The sequence below is a fragment of the Camelus ferus genome, chromosome 2, assembly GCF_009834535.1.
Source record: "Camelus ferus isolate YT-003-E chromosome 2, BCGSAC_Cfer_1.0, whole genome shotgun sequence".
Classification (NCBI taxonomy): Eukaryota; Metazoa; Chordata; class Mammalia; order Artiodactyla; family Camelidae; genus Camelus; species Camelus ferus.
The window spans coordinates 29,757,471-29,780,511 of record NC_045697.1 but is presented as its reverse complement, the minus strand read 5'-3'; the positions used below and the strand labels follow the sequence as shown (position 1 = coordinate 29,780,511).

The 23,041-nt window shown below is 41.5% G+C and overlaps 1 protein-coding gene across 1 annotated transcript; it reads right to left on the bottom strand.

The window, feature by feature from the left end:
* Nucleotides 1-6,268: 6,268 nt before the first annotated feature.
* Nucleotides 6,269-17,651, bottom strand: UCHL1 (ubiquitin C-terminal hydrolase L1). The gene is made up of 9 exons (XM_006191755.3): nt 17,507-17,651; nt 17,379-17,390; nt 16,791-16,919; nt 13,889-14,039; nt 11,838-11,923; nt 11,707-11,754; nt 10,808-10,874; nt 9,825-9,883; nt 6,269-6,682 (listed from the first exon to the last, which is right to left on the bottom strand). The coding sequence occupies exons 1-9, from the start codon at nt 17,537-17,539 to the stop codon at nt 6,596-6,598; spliced, it is 672 nt and encodes a 223-aa protein (XP_006191817.1). The 5' UTR covers nt 17,540-17,651; the 3' UTR covers nt 6,269-6,595.
* Between the last annotated feature and the right edge of the window lie 5,390 nt (nt 17,652-23,041).

Sequence of the window (23,041 nt, the reverse complement as noted above, 5' to 3'; positions counted from 1 at the left end):
CGTTGGCCAAATTCAGCTCCTTAAGGCTCTAGAACTTAGATTCTCGTTTTCCTGCTGTCAGTGGGGTCCACTCTCACCTCCTAGAGGTGGCCCACATTCTTTTGCCAAGAAAAGCCTGGTCCTTTTTAAGGGCTAGGACAGGCTAACTGGAGATAATCTATTTTAATGCCAGTTTATTTGGGACCTTAATCACATCTGCAAACTCCCTTCAGAGCAGCATCCAGATTAGTGTTTGATCAAGTGCCCGGGGGAAGGTGTTTACACACAATGGGCTGGGACTCTCAGAGGCCATTCTGAAATTCTGCCTGCAACAAGTTACTTTGGAAAGATTCTCCAGTGTGGCTAAGTGATCCTCAGGGGCGGTGGTACCAAGCCCTAATGGATGTTTTGGAAATTTGTTGGCAAATATTTTGCTGTGGTAATGATAGGGGGTAGGTTCCACTGGCACTTACTGTCCGGAGCCAGGTTGTGAGAAGACAGCCTCACGCGATGAAAATTGTGCTGCTAGTTACACAGCTTTCAAACACAGCTCTAGGCATTCATGTCAGTGCAAAATCTGGATACAATTGTCTGAACCTATTTTTTTGCATAGTCTTTGCACTGAAGTTTCCATAAGTGCAATTAATGGGTAAGTCAAGGGAAGAATGTAATTATTTTGTTTGGGACTTTACCAAGATTTTCACCATCTGGGGAAAAGGGAAAATCGCGTGACAGACACCAAGGCTGCTCATGGCATCTGAACTGTCGATGTGCTGCCCCGGCTTCCATCTGCCACCGTTGCCACCTCTGTCTTCATGATTTGCTGTCTAAGTACGAGCCTCACCTCCCTTTACATCTTCTCACGTGGTAACACCTGATCATGTACATGTGGAAACATTCTTTAAATTGATTTCTTATATTAGCTATGAGCTCTCGTTTAGGATAGTAAAGGGGCCATGGGTCTGAAGAGCTGAGGGCCAGAGGTCTACAGTGTGCACCTCCTGAAGCCGGGCTGGCAAATAGTGGGGCCTGTGGTATAGAAACTCACTGGATGAAGGCACGTCTGTGAGCTCTGAGTCTGTTTAATTATTTTATTTTAAAAATGAGGAAAACTGAGGCCAGGAAAGGAAAAGGGAGTTAGTTAATATCACCCAACTACTTAGTGTCAATGCTAGTCCAGACCCAGTTCTCTGAATAGAAAGGTCAAATCCATCTATCTATATGGAACTACTTGAAAAGAAAGTTAATATTATTTAACTGAAGAGAAAAATATTTTCGTAAAGCTCTAATGAGTCAGGATCATACCATTAATTCCACTAGTTTCGAATGCTAAGATGTTGAAAGCCAGGTTCTGCTAGATGTAGAATTGATTATAGAATTATCAGATCATTTGTATTTGGGATAACATCTAATTCAACATCAGCAGAGAAAGCATTTACTTGATGAATTTGTGATTTGAAATTAATACTGCTTATTTCTATTTAGTTTTATGACAAAATACATAGAACCTGGGCAAAACTATGGATAGCCCAAAAAGCAAGTCAGGCTGCTTTAGCCAATCTATACCAGGACTGGTTAGTCCAGTCCAAAACAATGGGCCAAAATGAAGGCCCACTCTGTGTCACACTTCTCCATCTTGCCCAGAAGAGCTAGTCACCAAAAGCTACTGGTTTCTCTCTCCTGGCTCAACTTTTGTTCAAACCTACTGAGCTCTGAAGTTGCCATAAGTTTTCCTTTGCTGCCACCTACTGGAAACAGTAAGTATAGTTTTAAATAAAGCTTTTGTCTTCCTACTGTTCAGGGTGTTTGAATGTAAAATAGGGAATTCAGGTGCCATTCAAATTGTACTTAATGCCCAAACACTGGATATTTAAAAGGAGAGATGGATGCAGAGAAGATAGGTGGTGTCAAAAATGAAAGCCATAGCATTTACTGTGTTTAGCACATCCCAAGGACTTCACATGTATTCTCCTGTGCTTTCACAACCCTATGAGGCAGATACTGAACCCACTTTACAGATGAAGAAATCGGGGCTTTGGAAGAGTTAAGACGGCCAAGGCACCCATCTGGTACGGGGTGGAGCTGATGGCACAAACCTCAGTTCTCAACCACAAAGCTATGCTGCCTGGTGCAGCCCCAGGAGACCATGGACGAGAGGAATTGACAAGAGCCAAAGCAGCGCCCCAAGTCAGCATCATTGGTTTTAGTTCAGTAAAACATGGCCAGGAAGAGCCTAGGGAGACATGACAACTATATGCCATATGGTATCCTAGACGGGATTCTGGAACAAGAAAGGACATTTGGTGAAAACTAAAGAAACACAGTAGGAATTTAAATTAATAATAAAGTATCAATGTTAATTCGTTCATTGTGACAAATGTACTAAGGTAAGATTTTTTAAAAATTAAAAGCCTATTTTTAAAGAACGGTTAACACTATGGAAAGCGTCTGATTCCTAAGAGTAAGAAGACAATTATAAAATCTGATTTTGAATCAGGTTAAGGATATTAACATGAAGGAACTATCAAGTGGTTTAAATTGTCCAAATTCAGGTATTTCACACTAACAGAGAACTTAACTACTTCATTTGCTGAGATTTCTCTGCTTCTTTCTCCTTTGTTCATAAATATTCAAATACATACATTCAGCTCCTATAATGGTTTATGTCACATTAATAGAAATGCTCGAGAGTGTGCTCACTATGTGCTGAGCTCTATGTCGCTTAATTGAGCCCACAGTCCTGGGAGAGGTCCTGTCGGTCCCATTCTACACGATTGCACCAGACTGCCCGACCACACCGGCATCCACAGCAGCCCACGGTTCACTGCTCCACCAAGAGGCACCTTGTTCCTTAGTGGATGCCAAGCCAGGTCAAGAATCAAACAGGTGAACAGCTCACTGCTATAACACATATAGTTAATAACATCACATCATTCAAAGGACACAGAAAGCAACTCCCAGGCCAGGATGTCAAGTCATTATTTACCAGGGCAGGGCGTGGAAGAAACTGAACATGTTCCAAGTAAGTGGAGGTTTTGGAGACTGAAAGATGATTATTTAAAGTTCTAACGTAGCTTTGTAATGAAGCCCCTAGAAGACAGAAGACTAAGTAAGTTGCACTGACTTCAGTTATAAATTGAAGAAACTTGGGAGGTATGCTAAATTAACCAGCAGCACCTCATTACAGAATTCATTCAGTTAATTCATTCACAACAGTTCCAGAGAAAAACTTAAGTTTTTTTTTAATAAAAGTAATATGCAATTTTAAAAAGCTTGGAAGATGAAGGTATAAAGTTAAATCACCCATAATCTCAACACGCAGAAACAGAAGCAGACCCAGGTTAAGAAATTGTGAATTTCACAAGGACACACAAGCCAGGATATTGCAAGGGGTCATTCAAGTGTTGGGCCCTAAAGCTTAACTATCATTCACCTAAAGTTAGGTCCACCTCTGCCCAGCAATGATCATTAATATTATGGGCTCTCAGAGCCACTCCGCTTGGGTTTGATGTCCACAACATCCTTTATTAGCCCGGTAACCTTGGGCAAGTTGCTTAAGCTTCCCTGTGCCTTAGTTTTCTATCTGCAAAATGGGGATAATACCAATCTCACATGATGACTAAGTTTAACTTAGAATATAGTAAACATATAGCTATTATGGTCCTGTCTTTTCTAAACACATATGCAAACAGTTTATAAAACTCTTTCACTAGTTTCATGCATGAACATTTTTTTCATGTTCTTGGGTCTTTAAGACAGACCATATGATACTGAATAGATGTGTAACTTAAATATTCCTCAATTGGACATTTTGGGTGTTAGTTAAAAAGGAGGGATACTTAGCATCGGGTGGCTTTGCCTGTTGAAAGCACTACACAGTCATCTCTATCACATTCTCTAACACCACGTACAAAAATTAACTCAAAACGGATTAAAGACCTAAGTGTAAGGCCAGATACTATAAAACTGCTAGAGAAAAACACAAGAACACTCTCTGACAAAAATCACAGCAATTTTTTGGCTCCATCTCCTAAAGCAAAGAAAATAAAACCAAAAATAAAGAAATGAGACCTAATTAAACCTAAAAGCTTTAGCACAGCAAAGGAAAACATCAACAAAATAAAAAAGCCTTCTGAATGGCAGAAAATATTTGCAAATGATATAACCAATAAAGAATTAATATCCAACATATACAAACAGCTCATACAACTCAACATCAAAAAAACACCCCAATTAAAAAATGGGCAGAACTGAATAGATGTTTTTCCCAAGGGGACATGCTGATGGCCAACAAGCAAATGAAAAGATGCTCAACATCGCTAATTATCAGAGAAATGCAAATCAAAACCATAGTGAACTATCACCTCACACCTGTCGGAATGGCCATTATCAAAAAGAACACCAAAAACAAATGTTGGCGAGGATGTGGAGAAAAGGGAACCCTTGTACACTGTTGGTGGGAATGTAAATTGTTGCAGCCACTGTGAAAAGCAGTATGCAGATTTCTCAAAAAACTAAAAATAGAACTACCATTTGACCCAGCAATTCTACTCCTGGGTATATAGCCAAAAAAAAAAAAAAAAACTAATTCAAAAAGATACATGCACCCCAATGTTCATAGCAGCATTTACAACTGCCAAGATATGGAAGCAACCTAACTGTCCATCAGCAGTTGAATGGATGAAGAAGTTGTGGTATATACATACAATGGAATACTACTCAGTGATAACACTGCAGTTTTGCCATTGGCAGCAACATGGATGGACTTGGAGGGCATTATGTTAAGTGAAATAAGACAGAGAATGACAAATACTATATGATATCACATATCACTTTCCCCTAAGGCAATCTCCTAGGTGACTGTATGGCAGTCACACACCAAGTTAGAACTGAAATTGCACCTCCTTGGCTTCAACTCTAAGCAATTAGACCTGTTACATTCAAGTATCAATTGTTGAGAACAAATGCAAGCCTTTACATTACATATTAGTGTATCCTTATCTATACAATAGTAAGGTTTAACAAATGACTTTTTTTAATTCTGCAAAGAAATCCTGGAGAAAAAAAAAAAGCAAAACCCCACATTGATTGGGGTATGTCAAAGGGACACAGGAGCCAACTGAAATAGCTCTCAAGGGCCAAAGCTGGAACAATTTCAGTAACAAAATGTAGTACTGGATCGTAACTCAAGAGTATAAAATACCCATGAGTTCATACTGATATAAATGATTAAATAGAGGGTAAGAGACAAGTATCTGCCTTGCAAAAGAATTCCAAATAATTTATATAGATACTCCACCTTCAAGATGGAATGTAATTCAACTCCCTACTCCTATAGGATTGGCTACGCATGGACTTCCTTCCAGTATGTAGTGGGGGGTGGGGGGGGGGGAAGTAATGTCACTGTGGAGAAACCTAACACGACCTAGCCAGGTGACCAAGGTTAACATTAACCATGATAAGGCTTGTAGATAGCATGTACCCTTGATGTGATGAGATGAGACTAGCACCTTACCACTGTGGTCTTCCTCCCCCCACAACTCATAACCCTGATCTACTTATGAGAAAAACATTAGGCAAATCCCAAGAGGGGGGCATCCTACAAAATACTGGATCAGTACTCCTTGAAACTGTCAAAGTTATCAAAAGAAAAGTCTCAGAAACTGTCTTAACCAAGAGAAGCCTAAGGTGTATCCTGGATGGGACCCCACAAAAGGAAAAAGACATTAAGTAAAAACCAAGGGAATCTGAATAAGGATTGGACTTCAGTCAATAGTATTATCGGTTGTAACAAATGTATCATACTAATGCAAGATGCTACCTGGGAAATGGATGAGGGGTATATGGGAACTCTATAGTATCTTCTTAATTTTTCTGTATATCTAAAATTATTCTTACAGCATAAGGAATATGGTCAACAATACTGTAATAACTTTAAAGGGACAGATGGTTACTAGACTTATTGTATCATTTCATAACATATTTAAATGTCAAATCACTGTTGTCCATCTGAAACTAACATTGTATTGTCAACTATATTTCAATAAAAATAAATTATTCCAAAAATTAAGTCTGTTTAATTTTTTAAAACCATCTACAGTTATGCACAGTAACAAACATATAGGAAAAAGTCTAGAGACACAGTAAACTGATATTTTAATGGTAATTTTCTTACCTGTGCTGTGTGAGTTCTTATGTACAAGATATATATAATTACTAAGAAAATAACTTGGGATATACTGGAGGGGCAGAGGAAGGTAAAAGAAAAAATGAAAAGTTTAGGCTCATCTCTTTATCAGCAGAAAAGTTTTATTCCTTTTAAGAACAATTAGACCACATCCAAGGCCCTAACTTACAGACACAAACCAAAGGAGCCATTAAAGCGTTAGATACTGAGGTACGACACACACGAGGGGCTCGCTTCGCCATCTGAGGCTGACACCAAACTGCTCAATGACAGCTGAGTGCGTGGGCATGGCTGAGGGCAGGCGCTTATCTGCAGAACCGAAGGAGAAGAGCTGTGCTCTGGGAGGACTGAAGCTTCTGGACCGCGTAGGGGGGGTATACTTTCACGATGAAGGGACGCAGGGAGAAAGCCAGTCCCCTCCACGGGGCATTAGGCTGCCTTGCAGAGGGCCACAGCAGAGAAGCGGACCTCCCCTTGCTCACGCTCAGTGAATTCTCTGCAGACCTTGGCGGCGTCCTGAGAAGGAGGAACGTCATTAATTCACGTCTGAACAGCAACAGCTCAAAATGAAAGCTTCCAGGGGACAGTATCACTAAGGCCTGTTAATGCCCAAAGTTCACCCTGACGGACTTTAAACTTTCCATTAAATTTGAGGCAAGAGGGGGGAAAAAAATGAAGTGATGGGAAAGACAATGACCCACATCACAGATCTGGCCTCAGAAACTTTGATTCCTTTATTACTTCTACCAAACTCTCTGCTTCCACCACCTGTGCCTGGTTTTGACAAGAAAACTGCCCTCTTGGCGCTCTTTCCCTCAAATCCAAAGACCGAAGATTGACTTCTCTGTCATAAGGGAAAAGTTCTAACAGAAACTTTCAGAGACATTTTTTTTCCAAGTAAACATTTTACACAACAGGCTTAAAATTTAAATACCTGGTATTCCAGTATGATGGATTCTTACAAACTCAAGGAATGATGTGTGTTACTAATTCTAAGGGCCCAGATTACAAAGACTGGCACTAGAAAATTGAGCCCTATGTTATTTGCCAAATTCTAGGGTTTAAATGCCTTGCGATCAGAACATCCATCACTGTGTCCAATTTGTAAAAAGTCCAGTGGAAAGAGTCCCATCAACAATACTAAGTGTAAGACCTTTAAGAAGACAGTGGATACTGTGACAAAGAACAGTCATGGAACATCAGCTCCCAAGGTCTAACAATCAACTCAATAGTGAGTTTTGGTCCTTAAGAAGCATCAACCACACCAGTTTTGTTCCTGCTTTGGAACCACTCAGAAAAACTATAGAGGATCTAGAGTAACATCTACATATTTAATTCTATCAGAATTTTTAATATATTGATATTCCAAACCTGCCTGCCCCAGATCCACCCTCCTTTAGGACCCACGGTGCAGATTAATACTAAGGGTGTGCCTCTAAAGACAACAGCCATTCGCTACACAGACAACAGCCGGTGACCTGATTCACTCAAGTTTAAGATGCTTGGGTTAAGTTTATGTATTTTCTCACCACTTAATAGTTAATTCAGGATATAGTTTTGTCAACCTAAAACATCTCTAACCATACAGAACCAGCCTTACTTAGGATAAGAATTTTCACTAATTAAGATGCTGGTTTATATTCAGCTAATTGTAAATAAGATTCTAATTAGGTTTTTTTTTTTTTTTAACAAAAAGGTTTTACCTTCCCACACCTCATAAATTCCACTCACAGTTTTAGGCGCCCTACTCGGAGCGCATGTTATGGAGCAGTCAGACCTCATGTTACTGCCCTTCACTTTATCGTGCTGCACTGAAGGTTTGTGGCAATCCTGCATGGACCAAGTCTACTGGAACCATTTTTCTGATAGCATTTGCTTACTTCTTGTCTCTATGTCACATTTGGGTAATTCTCACAATATTTCAAACTTTTATTATGTTTGTTACGATGACCCGTGTATCAGTGATCTTTGATGTTACGATTGCAAAAAGACTGACTCACTGAAGGCTCAGATGACGGTCAGCATTTTTAACAGTATTTTTAATTAAGGAATGTGCTTTTTTTTTTCAGACATACTGCTTAATAGACTACAGTATAGTGTAACCATAACTTCTATATGCACTGGGAAACCAAAAAATCCCAAAATTCTCTCTTTATTGTGATACTTGCTTTATTGTGGTGGTCTGGAACCGAACCCACGATATCTCTGAGGTGTGCCTGTATTATTGGTATACTGTTAGATATGAGTTAATAATGCACCTTAGAAGCTTCTGTAGAAGAGTCTTTTTCTCCAAGTAGGTCATAACCAGAAGTTCTGCCTCTGTTCTCTCTCCCATAAGTGAATCCTGACTCTCCTGCAAATCCCCACTATTCTCATCACCCCTGTATATCTAACAGTTAGCTCTAATTGATCTCAGGTGTATCTGACAGCAGACTAGAGAAAGTGACCCTCCCTCCTAGAGGGCATAATCTGGTCCACTCGCACCTTGAGGTCATCATGTCCATGATGCTTCCAAAACAGGTCTATTATAAAGACAGGTAGTATTATGCAGTGGTAAGAGCAGACTCTAGAGACAGACTGTCCAGATTTGAACCATGGATCTACAGTTTGTCATTGACCTTGGGCATCACTTACCTCTGCACCTCAGTTTCCTCATCTGTAAAATGTGAATAATAATTAACTACCTCTTAGCATCCAGCACAGAGTCAGCAAACTGCAGTCTGTGAGTCAAATCTAGCCTGCTGCCTACTTTTGTGAACAAAATTTTAGTGGAATACATCCATACACATTCACTGAGACACTGCCCATGGGCTGCTCTGGAGCTATCACAGCAGAACTGAATACTTGCAACAGAGCCCATATGCTACACAAAACCTAACTGAAATATTTCCTGGCTCGTTGCAGAAAAAGTTTGCCAACCCCCAGTCTGCACACAGGAAGTGTGCAAAAAAAATGTAGCTGTTATTATGACAAATGAAGTAGTTATATCAACACCATTTTTTATTCTATCACAATGAAGAATTTTCCTTTATAACAGCAAATTGATTCAACTCTAGAGATTTGTTTTTAGGGTAAAGAGGACTAGTATTTTACTTAAAGAGGTTTCTGCAGTCACTTGTACCAGGATGGTTACTCAGCGACCCTAGATCTTAAAGTTCTTGTCAGGCATGTTCTGAATTTGCTTCTCTTGACCTGTAACAGTGGATCACGTGGGAAGAAAAATCTCATGAAGTTAACTGCCCAACCAGAATCCACAGTATCCTACAAGACTGACCCACATCCAGCAGTCAGAAAGGGAATAGGATAGGCTCAGGTTGCTGTTCTCTGAGTCCAAGTCACTGGCTATGATGTAATTAGCCAAGAGGACAATGGTCACCTTAATCCCACAAAGAAATCAGCAATGGCTTTCAGGCTCATTTTAAGTGTGACCTAAAGACAGCACATGCAGATTATTCAGGGCTGCTGTAAAGGACCCTGCCTAAAACCATCTGCTGTAAGATAAGGTAGATAGAATTACTAAGATGATCTTTAAGCCCTAAAAAGACTGCTCTTAACCCAGATGATTGGTGCCAGCCGTACCGAAAAAGGTTTGCACTTTAGAATAGACAATTTGGCTGAAGAAATGTGGGCCTTAGTGGAAATGGATTCCAAAGATTACCTGCAGCAGTGAGTCCTCAGAACTGGTGCCATGATTCACCGGAAAAGGCATCCGTCCATCTAGAACAAAAAAGAGAAGCACGCCAGTTTTCTCTGCACGTTAGCTGGCTACCGTGCTTGTCCACCTTAAAGGGAAGCTTTAGATTCTTCCAAATACCACTGACATTCCCACACAGGGAAGGCTGGTTATGAAGCAACAGGCTGGAAATGAGGTTCAAGTGTTCCTAAATATCCATCCCAGGCAATTCTAGTGTATAAGCACCAAGACCGTATCAGCCCAAGCTAACTACCCTAATAGAAGGGCTGGTGCCCATCTTGGGAAAGACCACAGAGCAAAAGTCAGATGCAGTGTCTGAGGTACAGGGAAGGTGGAGGCAAGGAAAAGGGATCCTTGAGATTTCATTTGCCCCTCAATGACTGCTAACTGGCCCCAAGTTTTCTTTGCCCTCGCTTGCCCATAGGTAATATCTTTATTTGAGACAACACAGCTGCCTTTCTCCATTAATACAAAGCAGATGATTCTTCTTAATATAAAGATGGATGATCCTTCTTGTTGCCACACACCAGCCAACAGAAATTACTCCAACACGTCCAAATTCTTTTTACACAGCCAGGTCATGTTTAGGCATTTATCTTTTCCCAAAAGTATTCCTTGTCTGAAAAGGATGATGGCAGAAACCCTGTACTGGTGATGCTATAGCAGAAGGTGGAAAGAGAAAATCTGAATACATACACCTTGAACTTGCTGATCAATTCTCTTTACTGGTTTGTGACTAAGATTATTCGTTCCACAGGTCAGCTGCCTGAGGTGCTCCAGGTATGATAAGGGGTTAGGGGCCCCACAAGAATACACTGCTGTTCTGGCTTTATAAGCGAAGACCTACTAAGCGCCACCATAAAGTCACACACCAATACTGTAAGAGGAATTATGTCTAAGAGAATGCATGCAGCTATATTAGATTCTAAAACTGGAATGAAACGTACCAAGTTCATAGAGGTGGCCATCCACGTTGTTAAACAGAATGAAGTGAAAGTTCACTTTGTCATCTACCTGAAGAGTCAAGACATGTCGTTGAAAATGACTATTTTCCACTGTATTATACATTTAAAATTTTTTTTGCTTTATTAGGATGTAAGGACATAATATTGTGTAAGTTTAAGGTCTACAACCTGCTGGTTCGATACACATATTTTGCAATATCATTTTTATAAGCGGAACTTAATTTGTTAAAAATAAATTCTCTAAATGGAATATGCTTGAAGTGACTTGCCTGTTTTTTAAATTATTGCTAATATTTGTTTCCTATATAATAGTCCCTATTCTAAGACCATGAAAGAAGACATTCTGTAACTCTCAGAACTCTATGGCTTGCTTTTTACTGGAGAAATTAAGGCTTAGGGAGCATAAGCACCTCACACAAGGTCAAGACCAGAAAGCGGCAGAGCCAACTGTACTTATATAAGCACTGTCACCGGCTTAAATCTAACAGCTGACAGGAAGGCTCTGTTCAGATTAATGGTACATTTAAGTTGTCCAGAAAATGTTAGTCCTTACTGGTATATCTTACTCTCCAACAATCCATGAGGAGAGTACTTGAAATGTTCCATTATGAAGAGGGATGTTACTCACTCTATTAGACTCATTTGGATCTAAATAAAACACCATCAGCTTGAATTTACTCAAGCTGTGTGAACCACCAATTAAATATTCTGATGAGCCATTTTTACGACCAGGTCTGGTCAACGCCATTATTCTGGCAAAATTTTCTAGCGTTACTCGGCCTTGGATGAAAGTATTTGCTGGGTTCCATGAGAGACTGTTGAACACAGTTCAGGGGAAACACAGGTGACACACAGGCAGCCTGGCTCTAACGTGCATTTACCCGACACTGGCCCTCCTGTGCCACAGCATCATGAGCTGCCTGGATGGCCTGCAGAAAGGAGAGTAATTAGCACAAAAACCTCAAGAGTTATTGAAAAAAAAAAATCAATGTTTTAGAAGTTCTCTTCCTACCTCATTCTTTTCAAAGCATTTTGCTCTGTCTTCAGGGGACAACTTCTCCGTTTCAGAAAGAAACTGTTTCAGAACTGACCCATCCTCTTAAAAAAAAACAGCATATATTAGTATAGGTGTGACGCAAATGGATACACATTTATTGCTGACTTAAGCCATCGCATTTGACGTCTGATGACCTGAATTTTTACCACAGCCTCCTAGGGTGTGGATAAGCTGTCCGTCCTTCCCTGGCCTCTTCTTCCAACCGCTCCCTTCTCACTGTACCCAAGCCAGAGAACTCTCTGTTCCTCCAGTGCCAAGCTCTTCCTCCCATCTCCTTCCTGCCACCCGACCCCTTCGCCTCCCACTGTACCCTCACCTCTCAAATCCCTCACCACCTCGGCTACAGCACTTACCCACTTGTGACACATATTTTGAGATTTTTGGTGCCATAAAGGCAGGCACTTTTGTCTACTGCTGTTATCTGCAGCACCTAGCAATGCACAATTAATGTTCACTACATACATGATGTAATAGTAGCATTCTAATCCAGTAACAGTTCACAAACCAAGATTTTTTTTATTTCAGACTAGAAAATACGATCTTAGTAATATCGTTATCCAGCAGACATTAACCTAAAGATCTTAAATAGACATGCAAAGAGCTAACAGTCTGGCCTAGACACAACTGCCCGGCTGATGGCTGGCACCAGCATTTTGGCACTGCTCTGGGTGGATGAGTCTAGGAGATACTGAATACCTAGTTAGGGCGAGAGCAACTTGCATTTTAATAGGCCTCAGTTTGAACTTTCAGCCCTAAATTCAAAATTTGGAAGTTATAGGAATCCTCTTAACTTTATGAGGAGGGTTATGACTCAGATGAAGTCTTCGGCACCCTCATGACCGTGTTTACAGGAGTTACAGTACTCTGTGACTCAGGAACAAGTAACCTAAACATGATACTCAATACAGAAGAAATAAAAAGGATCAAGCTACAATTTTTTAATATGGCTCAGTCGAATCAATATTTGGAAAAGCAACTTCTAGATCAGGATTTTTATGGCCAGACAAGCCTCTTTTTTTTTTAAATTTCAAAAGTGTACCACAAGTAGAGCCTTGGCCACACTTCCCTTGTGTGTGTGCTTTAAAGAGCATTTGACCTGCTACAAGCCCTACATGGACTGTTAGTTGAAGGTATTCAGTACTCAGCCACCCCCATTCATTGCCTAAATCAGGAGTTGGCAAGCTACTGCCACCTATTTTTGTAAATAAAGTTTTATTGGGATGAAGTGATATCTCTCACTTTACATCTTGTGTATGGCTGCTTTTGTACTACGAGGGCAAAGACCATATGGCCCTCAAAGCCTAAAAGATTTCCCCGCTGGCCTTTTAAGAAAGTTTGTTGACCCACGGCCTAAATTACACACAAGGCCATATATTTTAATACATTTTGGTGCTGTTAACTGTGCTTCTGACAACTTAATCGCTGAGACTCGTCTCTTCTGTACCCCCCACAGCATCCACTGGAGGTGAGCTAAAACCCCTGGCCCGCCTCTGTTCACAGCTGGATCTCTTGGGGATTCGGCAGGCTGCTATGCCTCCCTGCAGAAACTCTCCCACTGTGTCCAGCTGCTCTAGGCCACTTCGGTTCTCCTATTGCTTATGAGGCACAGCGCCATAAAGACAGGTCCTAAGAGCAGATATTTTATGGCTCAACATCATCTCTAATCCTTCAGAATTGCTGAGAATAAAACAGGAGCACGTGAGAAACACGAAGGCTGCTGTCTGCATGTGGAAGAGTCCAGGCAGGGAGCAGCGCACAACTGCGTTATCACCTGCTCTGCCTTCCCAGGTGGAGGACGTCACACCCCGCTTCTTGGAAAACTGACTTTCCTTTCCTCAAGAGAGAGGAACGATGAGAATTCACCCACTGATTCTATCTGTGTGGGTAAGTTACAAAAAAACTTAAGGCCACAATTTACTGAATAGCCCCTTAGGGGTGCTGGAAGGAAGCATTACAGTTAACCAGAGGTCAACCAGAGGATGACTGGTTTCACAACCCACACTCACCAAACTCCAGTTTGTCCTGATTATTAGCCACTGCATGGATAAGTCCGATGGTGCCACAGGAGTTCCCAATGGTCTGCTTCATGAAGTACACCTTAGGGCTGACTTCCTGTCCCTTCAGCTCTTCAATCTGTTTTTTCCTGAAGTTTTCATGCTGTGAGCGTAAAAAACATTTGTATATCTCAAAATGAAAATGCAAAGAACAGATGGCAGCACAGTGAGTTCTAGCACCTAAATGGAAACACAAGTGGGGTTCTAGGGGCTGGCTGGTGCCCAGGGAGTGGCCTGTCTGCCTCCTACACCCACGCGAGCCCGCGGGGTTCCGAGAGGCTCTGAGACTCCATCCTGATGCTGCAGTGCAGGGACGGCCCTGGATATCACCCAAGGCTCTGTCTAGACACCACTGCAACCTTTTAGCTGGAAATGGATGATGTCCTAAGTCAGAAAAACAGTCAAGTTCATTATTTTCTTCCTTTCACACTAACAATGGCTATTTTTCACACAGGCATTCCAATCAAGCTTTGGTCAACTGAACACACATCAGCTAGTTTATAGCTCACTGTTCTTCTATTCTGTCCAAGTATACGTGTCTTCAAAAACAAAACAAGACTTAACTACAGAAAGGAGCAATTTAAAGAAATTAACTATTCCCTCATCCGTCTTTAGAAAGGAAAGACAACTGGTCCAGTGTGCTGGGCTGTGATTTCACAAAAACTCCTCATCCTACAAGAGGAAGATGTGACTTGTTTGTTTCTGCCAAATATACAGTTCGAGGAGAACAGAGGTAGTTTTGCTCAAAGCATCATTAGCTCTCTGTAATTTAGTGGACTTGTGTGGCCCTTTCACTAACAGTTTTAAAAACCTTAGAGGCATGACTTCTCAGTTAAAGGCAGGGGGCTGATGCTATAGAAACACCAATTTCTTATAATCAGTATAAATCAGACAGAACCCCTGAAGTACATACATCTCCAATTCGAGAACCTTGCATCACTGTATGTGGAACTGAAGTTTAAGCCTGTGTCTGTGGTACCACTCAAGGAATAAGCTCTCTTGTTCCACAAGATCAACTTTAACTCCAACCAGGAGGTAAAGTTTCAGCATCATATACCCACCCACTGGACCCCTGAACTGAGTTACTCATCAACAAAGGTTTTCTCTTTTCTAAGGTTTAACTTTTTATAATGGGGTAGCATCATCCTTTAGAGCCATTTGAGCTCTTGCCTGGAGACACTTCTGTGCATATTTCATGATTGCTTAAAATGTTTTAGAAGTAGTTCATTTAGGATTTCATAATATTCTCTTAGACAGAATTAGATGCTTTCTACATTAACATAAGCTCGTTTGGAAGTCAACCTATAAACCTCGACCGTTCTTTGAATTTGCTTCAGTATTTAGCTTGTGTCTCAGAACAGGTGTTCAATAAATCTAAGGGACTGAACTGGAGCTAAAGGACAAAGTATCGAGTGCTTTCAAAAACAAAACATTCAAGCTAGAATGTTCTCTAAGCAAGAGCAGCTTGATCCAGCACAAGACCAGTGGGGTTTTGCAAGATAAACACGGTGCACCACTGCCTCCCAGAGGCCTTGCCTTTGAGTGCTCTGCTCAAAAACCTCCGAGTCATCATGGTTCCTCTAACAAGAAAGCTCTGTGAGAGGCTCACATGAGAGAGACAAAATTGCGTTTGATTTGACCAAAAGGGAAGCTAATTTGACTAGCAATTATTTAGCAGCTCCATTTTCACCTAAAGTAAAGGCTTTGCAATAAAAAAGGTCGGTGGGATTATCCTAATAGCTTTAATGTGTTTTAACCAACAATACTTAGCCCATTTTCTAGGAGGTGCACCTGGAACTTCCCACAGGGCTTAACTACTGAGGATGCTTCTAGAATACCCAGCCTTAGGATGGTACTTCAGTTAAGCTCACTCTGCGTTTGGAACAATGCCTCATATGCTAATGACCCAAGTTTGGCTAAAGCAAATTTCAACCACTCCTAAATCAGGGCTCAAGTGACAGCAACTGGAGTAGGCAATGCCATGCTAATTAGTGGGACTCCACGCATCCAAGAGATGGATCATCCCAGCTACCTTTTTATATCCGAAGCTCAGTGTTTGAGGTACATATATCCATGCACATTTATTTATAGGAGGAAGACCACCTAAAGGGAAATGAAAAGGTATTTCCAAGACTGGACTAAATACCCACCTATTTCACTTCTACAAGGTCAGAGAGGAAAGAAGTCAAGAGAGATAGGGGGCTCCCACACAGGAACCATACACTAATGATTAAGCTTTTTAGAAAAGCACATTGGAGAGGCTAAAAACCAAGTCTGCATATTGTGGGGAGTGGAGGGGTGGGAAGAAACCCTTGAGTCCACTAAAGACCCAGGCAGTGGAGGTAGAGAATTTTTATTCTCTAAGAACCTATTGCTTTCTTGTGGTTTAGGCAAGCCCACCCCACCCCCCTTTTTTTTTTTACAGCAAGGTGGGAGTCTGAGAACCAAACAATAAAATGACAGATCATAGCCCTTAGAGGAAAACAACCAGCCATCCCTTGGAGTGGAAGGCTCAGAAAAGCCGAGGTTCAAGCTGCACTCATGAACAGGATGAACTGTCTTCCAGGATAACTGGCATAACGGAACAGAGATGCTGCTTCTCCTCCAAATTTAAGGCAATGCTGGATGGATGAGCGAGGAGGCGATAAACTCTTATTACCACAGGACCCCCAGTGAGTTGATACCCTGCAAGTGCGAGTTTCTCCCTCTATCCCCCACAAGAACAGGGAACTTTACCAGGTCTGGGCGCCCAGGCCAGGACGGGAGTGGGGCCTACACTGTCCTCACAGCCTCACTCGGCTTTGGGGGAGCGCGCACAGTCCAGGGCCTGTGCACCCCAGGCCCCACGCCCTACCTGGGCGGTGAGGGGAAAGAGCAGCAGCAGGGCGCAGGCAGGCGCTGGCACCGAGCCCAGAGTCTCCTCCTCCAGTCCCAGCACGTCCGCGAAGCGCCACTGGCCGGTAACCCCCAGCCGGGTCAGCACCTGCGGAGAAGAAATAAGGCGGCCAGGCGCGGAGACCCGCAAGTGGCAGAGAGGCAGGGCGGGCTCGGATCCTCGCGCCCCGACCCGGGCCTGGGAGGAGCCCCCGCCCCCAACCCGAGCCGGCGCAATGACACAGCACAAAGCGCAGCCCACACGTGGCTCCTGCGACGCCCGGGCACTCGAGTCCGCGGGGCGCGCGCCACGCCCTCGGGAGCTCGGCCCCGGGCTCGCATCTGGGCGAAGCCTCCTCCATCCCATCCCCAACTGGTTTCACAGTCACCGCCGCCTCCGATGCAGAGGCAGAGGCAAAGGGAGGGCGCCCCGGCCGCGCCCCAGCCCCACCGCCTCTCGACCACGCAGGGAGCCGCTCTGTCCTTGCGAAACAGCGGGAGCGGGTGGGCGCCTTTTCCTCGGCTCTCCCGGGGGAGGGGGATGGAGGCAGCGTGAGACGTCACTCACTTTGTTCAGCATCTGAAAGGCAAATGCAAAGAAAAATACAAAAATAAAACCACTCCGCGATACAGCTACCTGAAGGAAGCTGACCCTCGGCCCCACGCTCCCCAGATAACGATGCACCTGACGCTCACCTCGGGGTTAATCTCCATTGGTTTAAGCTGCATCTTCGCGAACCTTGAAAGGAGACACGACCCAGAGAAGAGGAAAAACAGCGAACGGAGCCGCCCAGTCTGCCACTATAAAGCGCCGGCCTGACGCACTGTGGGTGCCTGCGCGGGGGGAGCAGGGGCAAAACCAAGCGAGGGGAAACGGTCAGTCGCAGCCAAATGGGCACGAACCCCCCCATGCGCCGCGCGGAGTGGTACAGCCAAGCCCCCAAACCTTGCAGTCTCACTTGCTGGTGAGATAATCTGGCGGTTGTGGAGATGGGTTTTGTTGGTGGGTGTTCCCTGAATGTGTGGAGCAGTCCTTTTGATGGAGTCTAATTTTTTGCGAAGTTTCTGGAAACCCACGCTTTGGACCGTCCTAATTACCCGAAAGCTTAGGGGGTCTGTGAAGCATGGAGAAAAATCCCAAATTCAACAGGTATATATTTAATACGAATATAAATATATGTCTCCCCAGTCCAGCAGCAGTTTGCATTTGACCTTAGACAATTCATCCTCCATGTTAAATCAAACCAGCGCCGAGGTTCGTTTTTAATTGACTGCCTAGAATAAAACATAGTCTGAAATATAGCAGATATTCTATTAGTAATGCTGATGTAATGTGACTCCCAGGGAAGAACTGGTTGGTCTTGGGGAAACGGTGGAGACCTGGGGGATGTGACTGTAATACAACACACAGAGAAGGCAGGCTGTCAGAGACTTTAGGAAACAGGTCCAGGGAAAAGACACGTAAAATTTCAAGACAAGAGGCTGTAAAAGGAAAAGCATTTTTTTAAAAGAATGGAAGGCTTTGAAAAACAAAATTTTAAGCACAGGAGAACGCTCTCAGTGAAGAAGAAAGGAAATGGCAACCAAAGAAGTCGCTGTTCTCTGACGATCTCAGGTGGGATTTGGGGTTTTTCTGCCAGCATATTCAAAAGGTGAAGACAAATAGCGTATGCCTAAGAATGACTAAAAAGTGGAGCAAAATCTGTAAGAATAGTGCAGGAAAGCTAAACCTTAGAGTGAAGTGGGGCTTGCTGGATACTAAGGAAGCAAGAAGGTTGAGTATTTTTTCACATATGCTCCGAACAAAACAATGATGATGTGAAAGAATTGACCTACCATTTAGGGGATCCAAGGTTAACAGACGACAGAGGGAAGGGAGGGGTTCTGCTTGTTTTGAGTTGTTACCTCTACAGTGGATCAGATTTTTCTGCATGTCATCTCATTTAACCCTTAGAGGATCCAATGAAGAAATTCTTCAGATTTACAGCTCAGAATTCATGGCTTAAAGAGGTTAATTTGCTTTAAGATCACAATTGAAAAGTAAAACTGAGGTGGAGGGTATAGGTCAATGGTAGAGGGCATGCTTAGTATGCACGAAGTGTCATGGGTTCAATCCCCAGTACCGCCAGTTAAATAAAAATAAATAATAAATAAACCTAATTACCTCCCCCCCAAACAAACAAAAAGTAAAACTGAGAAGTAAAGCCAGCTAAATTGGCCTCAAAGAGCCCATTCTCTATCCAAAATTCCACTACATTCTTCAATTTGCTCCCCATTTTACCATCAGAAAAATGACCTTCACATGGAAAATGAGAGAGGAAAGACGTAGGTAAGAACTTAATGGGTGAATTTTATGGTACGTAAATTATGCCTCAGTAAAGTTGTTTCTTTTAAAAAAAAGAACACTTGAAAGTCATGATGGGTCAATAGTAGTATAAGAATACTTGGCTACATGGAATGAGTTCTTGCCTTTAGACAGACAAATTAAGCCCAGTTTACTTCATTTTTTCAACAAATGCTGATTAAGCACCTACTATGTGATGGGGTTACAAAGGTGAGCAAAGTAACTTCCCTCATGGAGCTCTTATCAGTAATGAGTGGTGTGAGAGGGAGTAGAGCTCAGGAGCTAGTCTACGTAGGGAATCAGGAGGGCTTCCCAAAGGAAGTGCCATTTAAGATTAGGCCTGTTGGACCCGTAGAAGTTAGCAGGTGACAGTTATTATGAAAGTAAATAGTAAGAGAAGTAGTGATGACACTTTGAGAAATCTTTGTTAAAGTTAGTCATTTATTCACTCAACAAATACGTATATTGAAGGCCTACTGTGCTAGGAAGCATCAGAGCAATAAATAAAACAGCTCACTGCTTACAAGAAGATGCCAGAGACTAGACATGCACAAACTGTATCTTGATCTTTTTTTTTTAAGTTGGGGAGTGGAGAATGTATTGCTGAAACTGTAGGCCAGGAGATTTGATATCAGTCATTGCCAAATTTTAGGACTGAACTCTTAGGAAAAATAAAATGGTTGCATTTAGAGCAAGTTATGTCTGCCAAAACTTATCTCCTTTTCTTTTGGGGTTACCAGCTAGATGGACAGGCAGAACAGTTCTCGTTTTATTCTTTCTTCATGCTGCCTGAGTTGGTGTCAATTGATATTACAGTTAAGGTGGTTTTATAACTTATTTACATTATTCTACCTTTAAAAAAAAAAAGTACTGCTGAATGGAGTAATCTCAACCTGCAGCCACCTGGCAGCAGTTTTAACCCTGTCTTGTGCAGTTTTATTGGAGCAGAGAGACAGGGTGCACGCATGCAAGCAAGAATAAGCAATTTAAATGGCAGAATTATGAGATTCAGGAAAATGAGTTAAAAGTAAAATGATGAAATTTAATAGAGATTTTGGTGATGGTTGTACACTTCTATGAATATACCAAAAAACTTCAAATGGGTGAGTGTATCTTAACAAAGCTGTTAAAAATTATGATAGGGATATGTGTGAAGCTCTGCACATCAATTATAGTACTGTTGGTCTTTGCAGTCACTTTTTTCTTGATTCTGTGGTTGCAAAAGTATGTAATAATATGGAAAAATATCAAGTGAAAAACAAGTCACAGCATTTTGTTTATAATCATTAAAAATGAATACACAAAAATCACAAGGAAAAACTTTTTTAAAAATCAATTAAACATGCAAGGTAAACATCACATAGACCTGTTATAGGAGGAAAAAGAAAATCAATGAGTGGATAAGTTGTCCTTCATAAATAAAGAAGCCATTTCTGATTCACCAGGAGTAGGATTTTTATATCATGTGTTATTTTTCTAGCAATAATGAATGTTTGAGATGGACCCTTTAAAAGCCAACCTTCTGCTGATTTTTTTTTTTTGCACTCTTTTTTTATTGAAGTATAGTCAATTTACAATGTGTTCATTTCTGGTGTACAGCACAGTGATTCATTTATACATATATATGTATATTCATTTTCATATTCTTTTTCATTATAGGTCATTACAAGGTGTTGCATATAGTTCCCTGTGCTATACAGTAGAAACTTTTTGTTTATCTGTTTTATACATAGTAGTTAGTATCTTCTGATTCTGATGACTAATGAGATAGATATTCAAATATCCTTGGTAGATCAGTTCTACAGTGTTATGGAAGGTGATCCTGAAGGCTCAGCCCCGGGGTTAGTCCTCCAGCACTGCCAGTGGTTTTGAAAGCATCTAATTCCCTGTATTAAATCCCGTGCTACTTGGGTGGGCTGGGATTCCTGTGTTGGTATACTGCAGGCATACCAGTAGTAGTACGTGAGATGATTTTAGATGAATCACAAACTTGTAATCATTATTTGTTTTAATGCACATAATAAAAACTGTATGTTCTTGTATGTGTATGTCATTAGAACAACAGATTTGTGATTTCACAGATGTTAAATCTTTGGGCAAATCTAAGGTATACTAAGCAAAGTGTATTATTGGTCTACAAAGATACTGCCAAAGTCATAGGAGTCATTCACAGAGCTCAAAGATAGGAAAACTTTAATGACAAAAGACTCTTACTAATTGAAGGGGTAGAGTATACAGTGTATTTATGAAGGCAAGATACTCAAGCACTGATGTAATGCTCCTCAAATATTTTGAGAAGTGGGTATTTCTGCCTGAAGTCAAAAAAGTTACCCAGGGAGGGAGCTGAGGCAGGAAAGAGCACTAGCTCTTTTTGTTATTCAAAGGACTTTGTATTTGCCATCCCCACTGAAACCTCATACTGATCTCTGATCCCCCTATTTCTACCTTGATTTTGCAGATAATTGAGGCCTCAGAGAGGCTGTTTAAATTGCTAAAGCTCACACAGATACTTAGTGTCTGAGTCCAGGTTTCATCCCAACTTTATTTGATTTAAAAACTCATCCATGTTCAACTCTCCTGCCTACTTCCATGTAAGGTCCAGCCTTACAGCCTTAGTCATTACCACCGGAAATAAATATTAAGATCAGCCACTGAGAAGAAAGAACTTAAATGACTTCCACAATGTCCAGGGCCAGAGCAGATCACCCAACTCTGAAAAGCATGGCTCACTTTGAGGTCCAAGAGTTGAGTTTGAATTCATAATTAGCACATACATTACTGACAGAGTACTTACTCAACACTTTTTTAACTTACTTGGCAATTCTTCTACCAAAAATATTTTCCCAGAAGCAAGGTTCTGAGATCCAGATATTTTAAACTTAAAAATAACACAATAATAATTATATACAATGCAAAGAATTTACCACACTTAGTTCCCATGGTAAAGTCAATTTTCTCCTATTTCCTAAAAGCAGTTCATTAACTGGTATTCACAAGTATATCTGAAGGAAGAAAGATAAATGTGAAGGAGGAGAATGCATGTCCTCATTGAATTATTTATATATATATATATAATTATATATTCATACAGTCATATATTCATTCAACAAAAATTTTTTTTGAGTACCTACTATATGCCAGGCACTATACTAGGCTTACCTGGATTGAGGGTGAGGTTGACAGATGACAGATATAAAGCATAGACTATGCTTCCTGAGCTTTTAAATGTCATCAGTTTCAAGATAAATCATCCATTTAAGAGCCATTTCTTTTTTGGGGGGGTGGGGTGGGGAGGCGGGGAATCCAGAGCATCAAATATATTTATCAGTTGTAAGACATCTCTCTTTTCAAAATATTTAAACATGAAAAGCATGTACATCTTAGACACAAGGGAATACTGATTCTTTTTGATCAAGCTTTTCTCTATCAACTTGTGTTCAGCACAGCTAGCAGCATGCACTGTCCACAGTGAAAGATAAATGCCTTATGTTGCTAAGGTATAGAGAAAGGGCTGGAGGACATGGGAGAACATGACACAACTGGTGGGAGATAATGAGAGGCGTGCTCAGGACCAGGGAAAGAGAGATCCTCCCTGTTATCACTCACTCACTACTATTGTGGAAGTGAGAGGGCTTTGGTGGGCCTAGATCAGCCACCCAAAGTGTGAACACAGGCAGGTTAATTAACTTCTTTGCATCCCAGTTTCCTCAACAATAAAATGAGGATTACATGGACGCTAAGATTTCTCCCAATTCTAGCCTAGTGGGGAAGGACCTTGAGCAGCAGAAAATAAAAGATATATAGATCAAATCATATAAAAGTTTGGGTTAAGTCTAGTTTAATTTCTAATTCTTTAATTTTAGTCACTAGGCCTGTTTGATGTGACT

Excerpts from the sequence above, each read along its gene's own strand:
- UCHL1 (XM_006191755.3), bottom strand. The coding sequence starts at position 17,539 with ATGCAGCTTAAACCAATGGAGATTAACCCCGAG. Across the intron at positions 14,040-16,790 it reads TCTTTCCCCTCACCGCCCAG|CATGAAAACTTCAGGAAAAA; the intron begins GTAGGGCGTGGG and ends TTACGCTCACAG. Across the intron at positions 6,683-9,824 it reads CTGAGGACTCACTGCTGCAG|GACGCCGCCAAGGTCTGCAG; the intron begins GTAATCTTTGGA and ends CCTCCTTCTCAG.